The sequence below is a fragment of the Argiope bruennichi genome, chromosome 5 (assembly GCF_947563725.1).
Source record: "Argiope bruennichi chromosome 5, qqArgBrue1.1, whole genome shotgun sequence".
In the NCBI taxonomy this organism is placed as follows: domain Eukaryota; kingdom Metazoa; phylum Arthropoda; class Arachnida; order Araneae; family Araneidae; genus Argiope; species Argiope bruennichi.
In genome coordinates this window covers 45,565,620-45,586,007 of record NC_079155.1, presented here as the reverse complement: position 1 = coordinate 45,586,007, position 20,388 = coordinate 45,565,620, and the positions used below count along the sequence as shown (strand labels likewise).

The 20,388-nt window shown below is 27.7% G+C and overlaps 1 protein-coding gene and 1 long non-coding RNA gene across 2 annotated transcripts; one reads left to right on the top strand and one right to left on the bottom strand.

The window, feature by feature from the left end:
- The first annotated feature begins 4,470 nt into the window (after positions 1-4,470).
- Positions 4,471-6,805, top strand: LOC129968840 (40S ribosomal protein S11-like). Its single transcript, XM_056083120.1, has 2 exons — positions 4,471-4,595; positions 6,275-6,805. Exon 2 carries the CDS (start codon positions 6,289-6,291, stop codon positions 6,766-6,768), a length of 480 nt encoding a protein of 159 aa, XP_055939095.1. The 5' UTR covers positions 4,471-4,595; positions 6,275-6,288; the 3' UTR covers positions 6,769-6,805.
- Positions 6,806-14,032: 7,227 nt separating this feature from the next.
- LOC129969688 (uncharacterized) lies at positions 14,033-19,756 on the bottom strand. Its single transcript, XR_008784551.1, has 2 exons — positions 19,458-19,756; positions 14,033-14,392 (listed from the first exon to the last, which is right to left on the bottom strand). It is a non-coding gene; the product is annotated as an uncharacterized LOC129969688 (long non-coding RNA).
- Between the last annotated feature and the right edge of the window lie 632 nt (positions 19,757-20,388).

Below are 20,388 nucleotides of genomic sequence, written 5' to 3'. Positions count from 1 at the left end.
ATATTTTATTTGCAGCTTTAAATTTAAAAGCTAATTTTACTAAATCAGTAGATATTAAAGGACAGAAAAAACTTAAGTATTGAATAGGAAAAAGTAGTGCATTGAAAATTAGTACACTCGAATATTTGGAAATTTTTAATTCCTAGATACATATCATACATACCACTAAGAAACATTCGAACTCGCAGTGAACTACTCTAATAAACTAAAGCAATTACATTTTAAAATTTTGAATCCCTTCAACGATGAAAAAATCTCTACAGGTTTCTACTATTTACTAAAATTAATTGATTCTTTGAAAAGAAATTAATAATATATTAGAATATGCATCATCTTACGGCATGGATCCGAATCACGGATAATGAAAGTAGGTTTGCCCCACTTTCTTTCGACAAACATAAAAAGCACCAATTAATTACACAGTTTTCCTAAAGCTAATTTTAGTTTTCAAATACCCTCCCAAGAATAATTGTACAATCCTAATTAATGAATGGAAGCAAGTTTTCCCTTAAAAATTAACTTAAAAAATCTACATAATGAAATACAATTATCGTTGCTTCAACCTCTATACATCAAAATATCCTAATGAAAAACTATATGATTTTCAAATTTTTTTTAGGAAGTCTTTTTTTCCTCCTTATTATTTGTCAGAAAATATTTGGTTTTAGCTGAAGCTGGTCAACTATAGCTGATGCACAATAAAACAAATCTTATTAATTATTTATATATATTTTTACAATATCGTTGTACTTTTTACTTTACTTTCTATACTTTCTATAATTAGTTTAGTTTAGCTCTTGTCATGAACTAAATTTTTTGTCAGATTCTACTCTTCCATTATTCATTTATCTATCGTTTTCTGAAATATTATAATATATACATATCTTTGATTGTATGTGTGTGTGATAATATTTTAAAATCTTATTTAAACCTTAGTTAATTTCCTAATTTTTATCTTCATTTAATTTTATTAACTTCCTTCTAAAATGATCTTTTAATTCTTGATCCAATTCCAGTTTGTATTTAATTAATTCTTCACGTGCCATAGAGAGCTGATGCTTCAGCATTTTCTCATGCTCCGAATGAAGCAATAAAAATACCTAATGCTTACAACATTCTTTTAAAGATACCCAAGGTTCTCTTTCCTTTGTCTACACGTGTCAATGAAATTCCTATCAAAATTTCAAGATCTCTCAGTAAAATCACTGGAGGGAAATATTTCTATTTCTTTTGTCGCGATGTAAACTGATGCGTCGCTTATTCTTTGTATGAAAATTATGCCCCCCATATGATGAAATAAGTAGAAGGTAAGATTTCTTCTATATTTTCGGCCAAATATATATATTTATATTTATATATACATAACTGCTTTCCTACCCGTCGTGGGATTTCTTTCGTTTCTCGACTATCCTTATCCTACTATTCTCCACGCAGTTGGGAGTTTCCCGCAAATTTTCTGTAAAACGAACGGACATCAAGCGTCTAGGAATCATTCTGACCGCGCATCCTTTCCAAGCGACATCAGTCTACATAGCGACACAAGACACCCAGAGTCGCTGCTCAGTTTTCACGTCGCAATTTTTAAGAAATCTTACATTTTCAAGAATTTTACTATGGAAAGGAATAATGAGATAATTAGAAAAATTTTGGAACCTTCATACGGAATTCACATCAATGTAGAATGTCACATCAAATATAGAATACCAGGTTTATGATACTTGGAGATGAAATCACAACAGCTTAAGTATCGAATGCTTTTTGAATATACTAAAGAAAAAAAATTGTTGTTTGATTATATGAAATTGGCGATGAAAGTCAGAAACAGTGCAAGAACTGGAGCTGAAATGAATGAAATATATAAACTAAAACAGTCTTATGATTTTTACACCAAATTTTCAAAAATTAAGTAATAAATAAAAATATGCATCAGAGAATTATAAATAAATGAATCAATGAATAAAAACGAATTAATAAATAAAAAGATGCGGAATTAATTCCTTAAATTGCTTTCATCTCCTTTTTAATTTCTGTGCAGTGTTTTGGGTATGTATGCGAATTTTAGTGCTCAAAATCCTGGGAAGTTTAAAGTCTACGGAAACAGAATGAATAATCCCTTCTTTCAGAGTGATAAGAGGAGGGGGACATTTTCGAAGCTATGTCGGTCCAGTTTTCTTTGTCATTTGCGATTTATGGAGAAGGTTTGTTTAATCTGTTGTTAGCTGCTAAATTTACATTCACCAGTATTTCAAAGTTTTTAAGAAATTTTTTTTTTTTTTTATGTTTGCTCTTTAGCATTCTATAAATGAAATCAGGATAGGCAAATCACACATAAACCATTACCATAAAGGATATTTCAAACCAGATCTTTAATTTTTTCCTCAAAAAACGTATGGCTTATTTATGATATTAATTATAAAAATATTGTTATTTTAAATTAACATCAATAAACATAGTTGCTTTAAATTCATCTTTTTAATGATAAAAATAAAGTTATTTTAAATTTACTTTCACTGATAAATTTTCCCATAATTTTTTTAAAAAAAGACTTTATATGATGCATAAAATTTCATCGAAATATAAATAATTTTAAATGTATAACACGAAACTTAAATGATGACATAAAATGCAATTCGATATTTTTTTTTACATGTCGTCAATAATATTGTTCGCAACATGGTGAAGAAAAAACTGCTTTATTTCCCAATATTTTCTGAATTTTTTTATAAAAGTATCAATTTTGTTTCCATTTTTCAAAGATAATCCATATTTACGAGATTTTTAGTTTAAGTTAATTTACTTTTACTTTTATTTTCACAAAGGAGTTGCATACTTTAAGAAAAATTTCAAATCTGAAATGCCTGCTACTAAAACGCAAAGGATTTTTTGCATTTTTTTTTTAAGTTTGAAAGACTAAGCAAGTATATTCAATTTATGAAATTATTAATTGTTGCGCCGGCATCCTGGCATAGGGGTAGCGCGTCTTCTCCATCATGTGGGCGTCCTGGGTTCGAGTCCCGGTTCGGGCATGGTGGCTCTTCATTTGTACTATCTGTGAGATGTGTGAATGTGCCCCCCTGTAAAAAAGGGTTGTGCAAGCGCTACTAAAACAAGAGACTCTCCCTTGGCTTAAAATCGCTGACTTCGTCAGCGAGCTTGTCCATGGCAAGTGCCATCATAAACAACAACATTAATTGTTGCATTTCGGCAAAAGGAAATCATTTTTTTTTCTCATTTCCTCACTCACATATTCAGAAATATACTTTTAATAATTTTTAATTTTACTGAAATTTTATTTCAAAAAATATAGACAATATTTCTACAAGTTTATATATGGAATATAAAGAATTTAATATAGACTTTCCAGAGAGCACTATACGCTTTGGGTGGGGAGAGAGCTAATATGTTATGCTTTAATTTGCACATTTGTAACTTAAAATAATCCCCAAGAATCTATATTACCGATCTCCAGTTTTTTCATGTTTGTATGAAGCAAATTTCAAGCCCACGAGCAATGGAGGGGGGGGGAGGGGAAAAATCCCTAAGCTCAGAGGAAGGGCTATAGACCAAATTCAAACAATTATATAAATTTCTTATTTATAAAGAGAAAGTATTGGATGTGTGGTAAGTCGCATATCAGTGCTTTGTTCTCAACTGTCCTGATTCTGACAGGAAATTGTCAGATCGAACCTTTTGGATTAATTTTCAAAATTTCATTGAGATTTTATTTATTTATGATTTTTTTCACGATTTATGATTCTTTAGAAGGTAATTAAAGAGGCTATATATTTTTTATGCTTTAAACTAATATCTGTCGGAATTCCTTGAGAATCGATTACTTTTCATGGAAGAGCCGCTGTAGCCTAGCAGTAAGATCTCGAAGTTCAAGACTCGGTTCTACTATAGATCCATCATTTATGAGAGAATGGTGCACGTCAAATCTGACGTCGCTTACAAAATATCCACCTGCTGGTGTGGTGCGGAAAATGTCAGAATGGCAGTTCATTTGTGGTCTCCCCCTCAGAGTTCAAAATTACAAGGTAAGGCCCAAAATAACCCTCGTGTTGCTTCTAAAAGGGACGTTAATATAATTAGATTAAACAAGACATTTCATAGAACTATCAAAGTACTAATCACCGCTTCTTGATGATTTCTTAAATAAGTCCGAAAGAAAAATGATTTTTTTGTTGTTTGTTTTATAGTTCAACAAAGCTAATGGATATTAATGATATTGTCAAATAAATTGTTTCCTTTGTTCATATAATGTTAAAGGTGAACATTGACAAATGTTCCTTAGTCTTTTTCTGGGGATTTTCTTTTCACTCTGACTTTTATATTTCTTATCTTAGAATTCGAAAAAATAATCTTAAACTGAAAGTAGTTTTTGAATTAGTTAAATTTTCATTTAAAGAATGTGAAAAAAATCCATCAATTACATTTAACTGATGGCGCTGTTTACACAATGTGTGAAAGCTATTTGTTTAGTTTTCTTCGCTTGGCATCGCTAATTTGAGGTAATCTCTCCACGTTTCTCGGTTTGGGCTTATACCGCTCCAATTTTTGTGTGTCTGGAAGAAATTCAAATTATAAATAGAAAGGTTTGTAATTTGTTTTGATTATTATACGGTTTTCGGACATATCAAATGATTTACTTTTTTATTAAGTGCATTTTAATCGTATTATAACTGTTGGAGATGACGAACTTTTGCTGGCTCGGCATTAGGCTTAATAATTACAATCGTATTGTTCTGTGTCTCATTTATATAAAGTTCTGAAGTGATACGTGTTAGTGTTCTCGATTTTATTCATTTAACACTCGAAATTCTTATTATAATGTATCTTTTCGAAAATCCGTTGGCTTTGCTTAGGATGTTGCTTTTTATCCGGTGTGGACGATATTAACATCTTAATAGGAATGTGACAATTTTATCTTCTACGATTTTAGTTTTTTTTTTACAAAATAATCATGCTTGAATTGTATATTTATTTGGCTTGAATTGTATATGTATTTATTTAATTGAAATTGTATTTGAACCTAGTTATTTAAATGTGTAGTCAATTTATATATCTTGAATTGATCAATTGCTGATTAAGAAAGGAAATATTTTACTTGTATATTTTATGAAATTAATAGTATTTCCCTAAGGAATCAGTATCAAAGTTTGTGAATTTTTATAATCTGAAATAAGGATAAATACTTTGTCAGTTTTTATTAAGTTGTAAAGAAAGCTGTTTTTAATTTTTTTAATTAATTGGTATATTCTCTCTATATATGTACTGTATAAGTGTCATCTAAGAGTGATGGCCAGTCTGTCTATTGATTGCTTATTATTCGAAGTTAACCCTTTTAAATGTCTTTCATTTGTTGCTAGTGTATCAATGTTATATGTCACAATCAAATCGAAAAGGTCTTCCTAGACTTGCAATGCCTTCCATTTCTCACAGTGTACTGTATGATTTAATGGTACTTGCTTATTAATTGCAAATGATTAGTAAATCAAATTTTTTTTAAAGGAATCTTTTTTTATGTGAAAACATTAGATATATAATTACGCAGTATAATAAAATTTTAACTTGATGTTATAACATTTAATTGATGTTATAACATTTTTTATATATAGTTTTGATTTCTAGTAAATTTTAATAAATAAATTTTGATATGTATTAATTTTTTGTTTTTGCTTTGTTTCCATACAATTTTTTTTTCGTATTTTGAAATGATTATTTTAGTGATTTGTTGTAAGTTGTTAGAAATTAATTCGATGAAGTAATAGTCTGTGAATTTAATTTCCATTAGAATATGTTTAGAAATACGAGAGCTTCAGTTTCTCTCACTGTTATAAATAAAAAAAAATCTCATTAAAGTAGAATTTATTTTTATTCTGCATTGCTTATATTTCATAAGATTTGAATTTTCTAAGTTTCAGCTTAATTATTATCTTAACCTGTTTTTAAATAAATTTTGTTATATGAATAAAATCTTAAAAGTTAACTATATAGATATTGATGAACTTGAAAACATAACTAGTTGTTAGTATCACAATAGAAAAATTTTTAAAAATTTAGAAGTAGCAGGGGAAAATTCCTTTTTATTAAAAAGCTTAAGGAAATGTTTGGATTTTTTTCAGAAATTTAATAACTGCATTTCAATCAAAAGCTATTCTTAATTCTAAATAAATTTTAATATAATTTACTTCTAACATATAATAATGTATGCTATTTAAAATAGTGTAATTTTTTAAAACTTATTATATAATTCATAAATGTTTCTCTGCAGGTTAATAACTGACCATGGAAAAGTTAGCAGAACAGAATGAAAGGGCTTTTCAAAAGCAGCCTACAGTTTTCTTAAACAAAAAACCAGGTTTAGGAGGAAAGCAAAAATTAAAGAAGGGTCGTTACTACAAAAATGTTGGTTTGGGTTTCAAGACCCCCAGAGAAGCAATTGAAGGTAACTACATTGATAAGAAGTGCCCCTGGACCGGAAACGTGAGCATTCGAGGTCGTATTTTGCGAGGAACCATCATCAAGATGAAAATGAATCGTACAATTGTCATCAGGAGGGATTACCTACATTATGTAAGAAAATATAATCGTTTTGAAAAACGACATAAAAATATGTCTGTTCACTTGTCACCTTGCTTCCAGGATTGCTCTATCGGTGATGTTGTCACTGTCGGTGAATGCAGGCCCTTGAGCAAAACTGTTCGTTTCAATGTTTTGAAAAATGCTAAAACCTCTGGCTCTAAAAAGCAGTTTGTAAAATTTTAGCTGCATATTCAATGTAAAATAAAAGTATGAAAAAAAAGCTTTTGTTTTTGAAATAATTTTTTTCTTTGCATCTTTAAATTTTCCCCCCACCCTAATGCATACCTGGGAGAATGTATTTGTTGGATTTAATAATAGCCATATAGGTTTGCATTTAAAGTCAAAATGTCTTATTACCATAAGTTTTCTTTCTTTAAATATGGAATAATTAAAATATATTTTAAAATGGTGAAATATTTACATATATACATAAATTCCAAACATGGATAATATCAAAAAGTGAAGGAAAAAGTATCTAGAAATATAATTTAAGACTTATATTTGGCATTTACAGTTGGTATTCTGATTTGATATCTTTATTTTTGTAAATAAAACATTACAAATATTATTTTATATGAATAAAATCATAAGTATGTTTTAAAGAAAGAAGTAAATTTTAAAAACAGTTTACAGAATTTCAATACCAGCTTTGCATTTTTGATATTTTACCCATCTTAAAGTTATTTTGTAATAGGTAAGCTTTTAAAAATACAGGTTGCAGAATTTTAAAGTAAGAATTATTGCCACTTTGCTTTGACTTGGGATATCTGCATTTTTCTTATTTGAAAATGTTAAGAGTTTTAGGCGACCATCAAAAATGAATATATATGTATAGTTATACATTGTTTCTACTTTGCAGATAAGTTCATGAAAGGAAGTTTTTAACTAATATATATGAAAAAATTTGTCATTTAATGAAAGTTTTTTTTTTAATATATTCTGTTAAGTATTTAAATAGAGCTTAGATTTAAAAAGCAGCAGCATAAAACTTAAGTTTTTTTTATAAGTAGCTAATGTTTTATACTAAAATTTCAATTTTAATTACTACTCTTTGAATAGTATCTTTTGTGCATGTGCAATGGAATTAAAACAGGATGAGTAAGAAATATAGCATTTTCTACCTCGATTTTTTTTTTTCCCCCAATTGCTTTTTTTTTTTTTTTTTTTTTCTCTCCTCAATTTGATCTTCAAGTGTTTTTAAGACTTCAGACAACATACTTCTAAAAAAAAAAAATTAATATTACGATAGAAAATAGGCATTTTTTGAAATTTTTATGACTTTAATTATATTTGTAATTGTCTAGTTCTATTTACTGTTCATTTAGTATCCTAAGGCTACCCTTTTCGATGATACTACCCGCTAAGGAATGAGACGCTATAGGCTGAGCTAACTTCCAGAATTATTCAATATTCTTTGGCCTTGATTTTTACCATTTATACATTTTTTCTTTCTTTCTTCCATGTGTAGTGTCTTGTCATTTTAGATTGTACTGTTTTAACTCAAATTTGTATATTGACTAATATGGCTAATTTAAGTGACCAAAAAGCTTTTATGTGTAGTATTAAGAATATTTTGTACAGTAGCATTAAATGTGACCAGGATTATCTATTATTTTTGTCTGAAAACATTATCAAAAATTTAAATAACAATTTTTAAGAAAGTTTTTTAACATAAAATATTAAAAAAATGAATTTCTTGATTTATTCATCACAATTTGTAGTGTAGGCCCTTCAGTAAGTAAAATTTACTTAGAGTATTTTACTGTGAAATATCTTTTTCTGACAATATTTCAAGTTAACCATAGTATTTAAGTCCACATATAATCTTATTTAATGTGTAATTCTCCTTTCATCTTTCCTCTCACCTCCACTTTTTTTTTTTTTTTTACAAAAGAAATGCATGTGAAAAGTGAGGAGGGCTTTAGATTTCAAGAATAAATAATATGGTTTCATTTATGAATATTTAAACCTAAATTTTTATTTAGGTTTAATATTCTTTAATCTTTTATTTATTTGTGTGTGTGTATTTAAGGCTATTACTTTTATTTAATTACTTCCGTATGAGACTAAAGGGAAGAAAATAATAAATAAGTTTATACATTTACTATAAAAGCATACAATAGGCATTTATTAATTTCAGATTGTAATAAAAATTACTATGTAGATGAGGCATGTTATTGAGATATATTAATAAAAATATATTAATATATCTATATTAAATATATGTATTATATTAAAATTCTATTTGAGAAACAATTTATTTTAGTGAAAATATTTATTAAATTAAAAAAAAACAGCTGATTTACTTTGACGCTCATGCTAAGATGTGATTATGTATAAAGAGAAGATCTGTCTGTGTGTTTGTTTTCTATAATTTTAGTTTAAAATGTGGAAAACTTAAAAATACAAAAATTTATTGATACAGTTACCTTTTTTTCAATTATCTTTTTGTTATGATTTAATAGTTTACATCCATTTCTTTGAAATGGGAAGATGTTCGAGAAGCAGAAATGTAATTTTATATTTCTACTTCATTGAAAGAATATGATTTTCAGCTAGATAACTTTGTTAGTACCATGACTATTCAGAAAGTGAAGGGGATGTATCTCTTATGTGCATTATTAGTATATGTTAAAATGAATATATAAACTTAATATATGCATCCTGATTATATAATTAAACTGTAATTCTGTTAGTTCTCATATACATTCAAATTCTTATTAAAATTAATTTACCAATGAAGTAATTTGCTTACTAATATTAAACTTTTTATTGCCTACATATAAACGCTAAGAACTCTAGGCAACGTTCGGTATTTAGATGTACAAATCATACATTCTTTAATCATGAGTTTAAAGCAAACATTCATCTTCCTTTAAATTTCTAGCACACTTGAGAAATAAAATATTTTCGTGAATTAAAAAGGCGAACAAAAATTGAATGACTTGAAAATGGATAAGGTATTTATAGTGTTTTTATCTTCTGGTTGCAGAATCTGGAGTATAATGTACTCCAGATTCTTAAACTGGTTAACAGTATAGAATGAAAGTTACAGTTCATATTACCTTGCCCAATAAAAAGTCCTGAACTGATCCTATTGTATTTTGAAAGTAATTGTCTCATTTGTACAAAATATGATGGTTGAACAATGTATAATTACTGGACTAACCAACAAATTTTTAAAAATACCACAGCACGCATTTAAAGAAAATTGCCATTGATAATGAACTTGTATGAACAAAGGTATGTATACTTTTCTTAAAATGAACGTTTTGAAGATTATTACTTCTTTCACCATTATAGCGATAGTCGTTTATCCTAATTACATTAATCAGAAAAGAAGAATTTAATTTTGCTTGAAGTAGGGCCCAACTGTTAGATCCTAGACATCAATTTCGTAATTGTTGTAGCGGTCCATATAATCGACAAGCAATTCGAACTCTTAGATTTTTACCAGAATACGAAAAGTCGGTTCAGAACACCTTCTTCCAAAAAATGGCAGATAATATTTTAATGTAATAATTGGTACCTACAATCGTTCGAATTGCTTGCCGATTACAATACTTTTTCTACGTACACTTCGCATACGAAAAAATGACAATGAAATCTGGTATGCGGTCTTGTGGCCAAAATTTTAAATCTGGATGAAAATTTGTATCTAATTAATGATCAACTCTGTTTTCTTGATGGTACTGCAAAGCACAAAACGTGCCATAATGCATCACTACTCGCGTAATTGTGGGAAAGAGCACTCACTCTAGTGAACTGCCGGGACAATTCTACTCCACCCCAAACTCGCTGCACCTTCCGTGGATGCTGAGGATAAAAGAAAGACCGAAAAATACTTTAATTATTCGAGAAATTCGAAGGGGAAACGCCCCTAATGGTTCTTTACATAATTACTTCATATACGAAAGAGGAAGAATATGTTTTATAGTATAGACAATAAAAATTACGTAATCGCAGCATAATAAACTAAATACATGCTTAAACTTATAAGTTTATCTGAAACATTTATGTAATTTCTTACGGAGAAAAATAAATTTATCCAGAGACCCATTGAACGAAATCTTTTCCTTAATAATGTTACAAAAATCTTCCCGGAATCTGTACGGCGAAAGAAGTCCTACACGTTGGATAATGGAAAATGACATTTTATTCCACGAAAAAGCACGAAGTATAGATAGCAAAAACACAGCCAAGATGGACACAAAGAATGATACTTTTAGAAATAAATTTACAAGCAGACAGCAGCAATAGCATTTAGAGTGCAATTAGATAATCCGCTCCAGGATCAACATTAAAAAGACAAATCAATCATCGGAGAACACTTTTTTGGGTTTTGTTTACCCCTCCAATAGGATATGGCATTTTCTAGAAGAATCTCTGTATCTCAAGTCCTGATAGAGATAGAACCAACATTTCCGCATTTTGAAGTATCTTCAATGTTGTCGCTGAATACATCATGAAATCCGGAGGTTATTCAATTGGCATTCATTAAGAATATCTATACATCTCTCTTTTCAGCGATGAGGTTAGTAATATAGGAAAGAGGTGTTGCAGATCGAAAAATTCGGTTGGACCGTTGTTGTCCAATACTTTTATTCAGCAATTTTATCCTATTTTTTTTCCTCCTGAAAATTGCTGAGCAACAGGTAATCACTTATAAATTATATCTATATTCACTATCTGTCACAGCAAACTTTTGTTCAAGGCATCTGTATACTTTTGATATGGCAAAATGACTTGGTGGTCAAGTTTTCGGTATTAGAGGATTTTGAAGTTCGAAACCAATTCCATCAGTGATTTCTCGTGTATGTGAGCCTGGTTTACATTAATCTGACATCGCGAGCCAAACGTCTACTTACTTTGTGGTGTTGAATTCTGGAAATAGGGTTATGGCTCAGTTATCTTCCTCTTCATCTGACCACCTTTCAAAGTAGCACTCATGATGCTAAAACAAGATGTTGATAAAACTATACAACGTATAAAAGTTGAATTGAGTGCATTTTTAGAATTAGCTACCCCCTTTTTTATAATTTTAAATGAAACAATTATGACTAATTACAAAAAAAAAGTCCTTTTGAGTATTGTATAAAATTGTAGAAATTATTTCTTTTAAAATTTAATTATCTAAAGATCCGGTATTTCTTTCAAATTATATATACTTGATATTGAAAAAATTTTAACTCGAGTTTTGTTACATTTAATATAATGTCTCATAATAAATACCATTCTTTAACAGGAAAGACATCTCGTAAGAGGATGCGCTAATGCATTTCCCAACAATGTATTAGGGTTTTCTGCAGGCAGAGTTCATTGCTCTCTGGCACAGCTTCACATAATTGAGGTTTATGATACATTTAATTTATAAAAATGGCAGATTACATCAAGGGAAGGGGTGGGGATTATGACTTCATATTACAAATGTTGAAAACTAACGTCGAGTAAAAATTCTTTATGACTTCAGTAACTTAGAATATGTATATGATAAACTTCCTGACATGCAGACACAGAATTTTGCAAACACTTTCATTGATAAAATAAAAAGCATAAACAATAGAAATTTCGTTTAACGAACCTATCGATTTAAAGAAATTTTCTGCCGAACTCGACTTTAAGCGACATTTATATGCCATTTATTCTAACATGAAAAATAATTTAAATATAATTTATATTAATAAACTTTTCCAGTCTTTTTTCGCTTTCTCCCATGCGAAATCTACAAAGAAGAAAATATCATAATCGCCAGAAGAAAAAAATTCACACTCGAGATTTTGAAGAAAAGTGTAAAGACCAGGGTGGTTATGTAAAAAAATAATATATGTTTCAATCTTCTATTTTCAGAATAGATGTATCTTTTCTCAAATGTCTCTTTACTTTTTGATGCTCCCTCATACATAGATTAAAAAGTAAAAGATGCATAACATTTTGAAATAGAAGCAATGATTGCTTAAATTAAACATAAATTCGATGGACTAGCTACCACTGGTCGAGATACCATTTCAGTCTTAAAAATTTCTTAATTCGTAAACAAAAGCTATGAAAAAATTTCCTTGATTTAAAATTAGTATCTCAAAATGATATTAAACTTTTTTTAAATTATTTTGTTTTAATAACAGTTTTATGGGGACTTAAAAATATCTCATGAATGAAGATGTAGGCTTAAATTTTATTTTCGTTTGAAGAAAAGTGTCATGAACTGAAAATAAATAAAATAAAATCGAAAGAATTAATGTATGAGAATTATAATACTACTTTTATTTCAGGTATACAGAAATTGATATTAATTAAGAAAACTCGCCATAAAATATAATTTTTCGCTAAATATCCCTTTTGCACAACTTGTTGGTTTTTGCAGAAATTGTTTTGGAAACAAAGCCGGTTATTAGGATGATGAAAAAAACAATGCTCTGGTTCGCATTTCTCCTACAGAGTAATTTCGATTTCAATTTTCAAATAAAAAAATAAACTAGCAGGAATCGGGTATAAAAAAATTTATGAAACAGAACTGTTCTCTACTCCTCACATGAAGCATATTATTCCCATTTTGTAATTTTTTTCTATTTCAAAAATGTATTTTTTGTAGTCCTTGAGCTTCTTACCTTCACTTCATATTTGAAATACAAAATAGAATACTAATGAATTATATATGAGTAGCATTAAGAAGAGATTAGATCAAAACAAGTGCATTAAATTAGCATTGTTTAAAATATTAATACTCGCTAGAACAAAATATAGAATTAATATATTTTATACATGAATTAACTAATTTTACTATGAATTACTCTTTTTACAAATAGTTTCTAAATACCAGTTTTTATTTTATTCAATTGAATTAGTTGGCAACACTAAACTGCACAATATGCCTATTTTCATCAGTATTACATTTGCCTTTCAAATACTGTTGAATATTTTAATAAATGGTTAGTAAAATTATCTACTTGTGATATTTGACTTATTGATGGAATTATGATGATTAAAAAAATTCAATACAGAAATTTTAATGAGATAGTCAAGGTTTCAATGAATTAATTTTAAAAATTGTTCATAATAATAATTAAATCTAATTATTTTCATGTGTTCTTTTTTAAACTCATTTAAACATATATGCATAATTTTTCTTGGAAAATTTAAGAATCATCCAGTGTAAGATACAGGTAATTTTATTTTTAAAGTTCTTTTGTTTATTTTGAGAATTAAAATATTGATTAGATATGTTACTTAAAATTAAAATACAAAATTTAAAAAATCTATTTAAAGTAAATTTTTTTAACTCATAAAAGAATTCTAAGACATAAATCATGGAAGTGTTTGAGTGCATATAATTGCAAAATTGCAATGCAAGTAATAAATTGAAAAATGTAAAAGAAATTAGTTCAAAAATCTTTATCCTTATCATTTTTTAGATTCAAAATGATTTATAAGTAAATAAAAACACAAAATGTTAAAAAAAAAAAATTAACTTTATTTTCACTTAAGGTGAATTAAAGCCCAAAGCCATGAATACATTAAAATCTCTCAGTTACATCTTTTATTTTCAATAACAATAAAAGGAAATTTTTTCTTTAAACTTCCAAGGCGCATATTCGTTAAAAGAAACATCAGCTTCATTCAGAGCAGCTTTTTAGCACTTGGCTGAACTGCAGCACTTGCAGTCACCGCAATTGCACTGCTGGTTTCTTTGGCAGCATCTGCAAGTGTCGCACTTGCAGCTGGCAGTGCACTTAGAAGCTGCGCTGCAGCAACGGCACTTTTCGCAGTTGCAGTTAGCTCCGCAGGGTCCACCAGGCATTTTGAATCAGATCTGTTTGAAAAAAAAAATCAAATAAATGTAAGAACAACAATGAAACTGATCATTAAAAAAAATTCTCTGACTGTACTGTTTTTTAATTATGTAATCGTTTGCAGAAAAATTCAGATAAAAATCTATATATCAGTATTTGCCAATTCAAATTGCCTGAGAATTCTTGGATACATTACAAATTTATATAAGAGTATAATTAGAAATAGTAGTGTTTCTTCGATGCTACATATCCCTAACATGCACTCATAAAAGTTTTATTTCTCAGAATCCGACAGATGGCGTTATGTATGACTTGATGATAATTTCATGAGAAAATTTCTCTTAGAAGTTATATTATGCGATTTTCAAGATAAGATTGTTTTCATGCGAGATTATGAAAAGATTGTGTGTATCAGATGCCCTTCACTAATTTACCGGCTTTAAAATCGTGTATCACTACTATTATTGAACCTATAAATCCTAAAGCGCTTACAAATGCATAGTGTAAAATTGAGTATTGCTTGAATATGCTATGCTCAATCAAAGGATCTCATATTGAGATTTATTAACATTAGCAGTTCTAATGTAAGCAATTTAACGACATTTTGCTTCTATATCTTATAGTTTTTGCTTTACATAACTTTGCAATCGTTCTGACATTTATTTATCTGATCATATATAAGTGTTATAAGTTAAGTGTTATATATATAATTATAAGAGTTTCAAATAATGTATGAAAACACAGAAATAAAATAAAGATTTGGAAAATACATATAAAATATTTTAATATCAAATGGTAAAAATTGTTTCTATTATTTCTCATTAAAATATCATGAGTAAAATATTTTAAAATATTAAATGCACAAAATAAGATGATGACATAGACAAAAACCGTAAAAACATATACAAATGGAATTGCAGAAAAAAAAATCCATTATGTAAAGCACCCTCGATTTTATAATTAAGATTAAATCAAATAATTATTATACTATAATTTAACAAAATAAAATATAAATTGTGATTCAATCTAATGAATCGTACATTAATATTCTGATATGATTCAAAAAATTTAATATATAAAAAATAACGGGTTTTCTTAATAGATGGCGCTGGAAGAGTCTTATATATAAATTTATTCTGAATTATTTGGCCCAATAAAAAAAAAAATGGATGAAGTAAACAATGCCGAGAAACATGAGATCAGTAAAAGTTGGTTGTACTGTAATAATTTTTCATTTCTATAAAAATTTGTAGATCATTTTTTTTTTAAATTTTTAATAATAAATTTTGATCAGTAACTTTGAATTTTCGGCGTTCTGTTGTTTTATTAGCCTTTTTACAATTATATGGCTGTTAGTTTCTCCTTTGAAGTTTGGGATAGAATTATGGAATGCATGAAAAGCGAGACTCAGTTTGACGAGACCGGATTTAAAATATATCTGATGCTCCAAATGGATATGCAATAAAATTCACCGTTTTTAAGAAGAAAAAAAATGATTTGAATACAGTTTTTGCTTTTATTTCTTAACAATAAACTTTTTATCAAGTGAAACAGATACTGGCAATGTATGAATATGAATAACTAGCCAATGAAATTATGGTTTTCAAAGTCGATTTTACATATTTTGCAGCCGTAGGCAGTGCATAGTATAGTGTCACTCTTTTAATAAATTTATTAGTTTAATATCACATTTCAAAGCATTTTATTTCATTTCAGTTAATGTTTTTATTTTATTAGCACAGTGAAAACGTTTGGTTTCGTTTATCTACTTCGATTCCAATAACTAAGTAAAAGTAATGAAACATACAAGATTCTGATCAGTTATGCAAAATAAATTGTTAATATTATTCTAATATTTTATAATTCATAGAATTTGTACTTTTAATAAAATTTATATGTCAAGGAAAAAAATAAAATTCAGAAATTGACCTGTTTTCGACCCTCTCTGTTTAATCGGAAATCTGACACTGATGGTTATGGCAAAAATTAAGCTTTTATTCATGGAACGTTAAAATAATATTCTTTAAATTCAGTTTCTGGGACAAGAAAACATGAAATTTATGTTTTTCCAAGAAAGCACATGCAATTTATACTAATAATTTAGCCCATAAAGCTTACTATATAGAGCTTGTTGAAATCGACGTTTCGAATACCATACTGTCCTGATTTTTTTTCTTTGTAGACATCTGACATCCAAATTTATTATCCTTTTAATCTTAAAATAATGATTACGAAATCCTGTTAACACACTTTAACCTCTGATCATGTTGGTGTTGTCTGATGGTATTTTGATTAAGTTCGATACTGTTATTTCATCTCCATCATAAATATTCTTCAGTTCTCTTAGAGGTTTTTTTTAGAATACCTTCAGAATTATCTACTCTTACATCTATTTATAAATTGATATGTTTAGAAAAGACCGTGTTATCTAAATCATTCTTATATTTTATTAAATATTTGGAAAGTAATATTCAGTTTATTTTTCGAGAAGTAACATTTACAAATTCCCAAAGTCAGTTTGTAATATTTATCGGTCATTTATTGAAGATAAAAATGCTTGAAAACTATTTTAATTTCTACGGTTACAAAAGCTTCTGTTTAGAATTTCCGAAGTAGAAATTATATGGTTTGTTTGTACTTAGCAGTTTTTATTAGAGTAATTCAGTCACTCGAAGATTATGCTTATCATAGCTATAAATTAAAGGTGCCAAAATATCTTTCAAACTATATATAATTCTATATATTAAGATTCCTATTTATTATTAGCAATCAAAGTTTTATATATAGAAGACCATTTACTTTAATATATTATAAAAATCACTTATTCAAATCAATGAGTACCGCATTTAATAAACATATTTAATAATACAATAATTCATTTATCTATAAAAATCAATATTATTAATTATGCAATTATAATAACAATAATCATGTTCATAATTATAATCAAATGCATTTTTTAAAATAAGTTTTTATTTAACTACAACGAAATGAATCTGATAACTCGACAAAAAAATGATTCATTTAATGTAAACTAGATACATTTATTATTTTTTAAAAAACATTTCTACTCACGAAGAATATTTTTTTACAAAATTTCAAACGATTTCATGACTTTAAATGAAAAATTGCAACATCTATCAATAAGCGATGAAATAAAAAAGAAATCTAAAAAAATGATCTCAAATTATATCGTCTGCAAGAATGGGAAAAAAAAAAAAAAAAAAGTTTCCGGTAATTCTGTTTAAGTGAGTTTAGGATAAAATAATTGTCATAGTGGAAAACGCGCTTAATCTTAGAAATTGCCAAGGAGCATTTATAAATATTTCTAAATAAAATGATAACCATTTCTTATTACTGAATTACATCCAATACATTACAATTACATCCATATTACCAATGATCCTAATCTTTATAAGCACTATATCTAGGATAATTAAATTTGATATAACGTAGATAATAATATATACAGAGATCTAGTAAGACAATCTCAAGAAATTACAGTATTTTAGTGATGTTTATTTAATTCTAATTAAAAATACAACTCCGTTAATTATTCACAATTTTCATATTAAATGACGACATATTTAATTAAAGGTTCTCATCACTTTTTTCCATAAGGTTTTTTAAATTGTAGGACGGGAATCCAAATCGGAATACGAAAACGCTTGCAGGGCTTTCTAGTTTCGAATCTTAGACTAAATTTTAAGAAAAATGAATTATGAAAATTAAATATTTCATTAAGATTCATAGAATTTTAGTTAAATATCTTATATATGCGTCAGTAACTAACTCTTCGTTTTACTTTTTAATTTATTATAGGGATAAAATTGTTCTGTAGAAATAGAGGCAGTGAAAGTTTTTTTCTCTCGAAAGAGGTGGGCAGGGATGGGGGTAACACGTGTAGAAAAATTAAGACGTACTTCTTCAAAACACGCTTTGAATTATAATACAACTCTTGAAATTTCTCTAAATTTTGTTGGTTCTATTTTCAAATACACATGAAATATTTATTATAATTAATGATAAAGAAGAGAATGATAAGAATTAATGAAGAATAATAATGATAATTAAGAATAAGAGTAAAGATTAAGAATTAATGATAATTAAGATATAAGAGTAAAGATCAGACTGCTGTGATGTGTTCAGCAAAATTTATCATTGGAAAAAAAAAATCAAAAATCACTATTCTTTCAGTAAAATATAATTGAAATATGAAATCAACTGTTGCGCTATATCACTGTTGCAGGAAAAATACAAAATTGGAAAATTCTCTTTATGTTTAAAGTTATTGAAGCTAAAATATCGCGTCTTCGAATATTAAAAAATCTTATACTAAAGAAAAATCCCTGCCATATTTTCAGATTCGTCAAGATATTATTTCAAAGAAATATTGTTAGCTGTTAGTCTATTCATCAAAATATTATATACGATATATATTGTTAGATATTATTCTATTCATAGATATTGTTAGATATTATTCTATTCACCAAGATATTATTCTATTCATAGATATTGTTAGATATTATTCTATTCACCAAGATATTATTCTATTCATAGATATTGTTAGATATTATTCTATTCACCAAGATATTATTCTATTCATAGATATTGTTAGATATTATTCTATTCACCAAGATATTATTCTATTCATAGATATTGTTAGATATTATTCTATTCACAAGATATTATTCTATTCATAGATATTGTTAGATATTATTCTATTCACCAAGATATTATTCTATTCATAGATATTGTTAGATATTATTCTATTCACCAAGATTTTATATCAAATAGATATCGTTAGATATTATTCCACGGAAGAAAAGTAAGCAATATATAATCTTCATTTAAACAAATGTTCAGGGACTTCATGATTATGCATAAAATTCTTTTTAATGAGGAAAAACTTACGGTGTACTTGCAGGATAAATCAAAATTTCAAATCCATTTATTTTGAAAATTTATATTACTTATAAAAACTAATGTACAGCAAGCCCTAAAATATTTGAAAGATTTTTTTTGGGGAGCATTCTTATTTCTATGCTTTATTATTTCAAAATAAATACATGGAAAAATACTTACCAAAAGTAAACAGCAAGAAAAAAAGAGCTTATCGAAAGTTGAGTCTTCGCAGTTATTCAACTGAAATCATATATTGACCAAAACAATGTTTCGGTATTTATTGTCAATTTGCTCAAGATTTCTAGTACCGGGTGCAAAATTGCACTCCTCCTTTCTAGTGTGCCGTGTGCATAAGTATATAATGAAAAATGGAATGCACAGAGTCCGAGTGCAAAAAGTTAAATTTCATTGGTGGGTTATACGGCAAGAGTTACAGAAGTAACCAATAGAAGTAGCGGATTTTAAGATGCATCCTTGCAATTCTTATCAAATATTTCGAGATTAATCCACTTGACTCGGTCATATGATAAAATAAAAAAGATAAGGTCAAATTAATTGCTGAGCATCCATCCTGTCAAAATGTGTGTGTGTGTGTGTGTTTTTCTCTCTCTCTATTCCACAACGGCTGTGAGGCAATACTGTTTATTTTTTAAAGGCTTTTATCTGATGACTTTCCACGAACAAAAACTGTTTATTAAGTATTAGGATTTGTCAAAAATTTGTTTGTTTGTTTTCAATTTTTCGGCCACGAGTATATTTTTTCTTTTACGTCATTTCTTTGAAATACTCATAATAAGGTTTTATGCATGCTAGATTTTTAAAAAAGTGAAACGGCTTTTAAAAAGCGTTTTATTTCCTATGTCAAATCCATTTTTACTTCCCCGTATACGAAGTATACAAAAAAGAAAATATTGTAATTATCAAAAAATTAACTAACTCCAGACTTTGATGAATCTCAATGTATCAGACTTCCCTGAGTTCCCGAAAAGCACATTATTAGAATTATATCTGTTTGAAAACAAATTATTAATAATAATAATGCATTTAAGCTAGAAGGATGAAATTTGGTATACAGTCTACACGAAATTTGTAGATTTCTATCAAATCTTGA

What these genes read in the sequence shown, in the direction of transcription:
- LOC129968840 (XM_056083120.1), top strand. Translation starts at nt 6,289, where the DNA reads ATGGAAAAGTTAGCAGAACAGAATGAAAGGGCTTTTCAAAAGCAGCCT.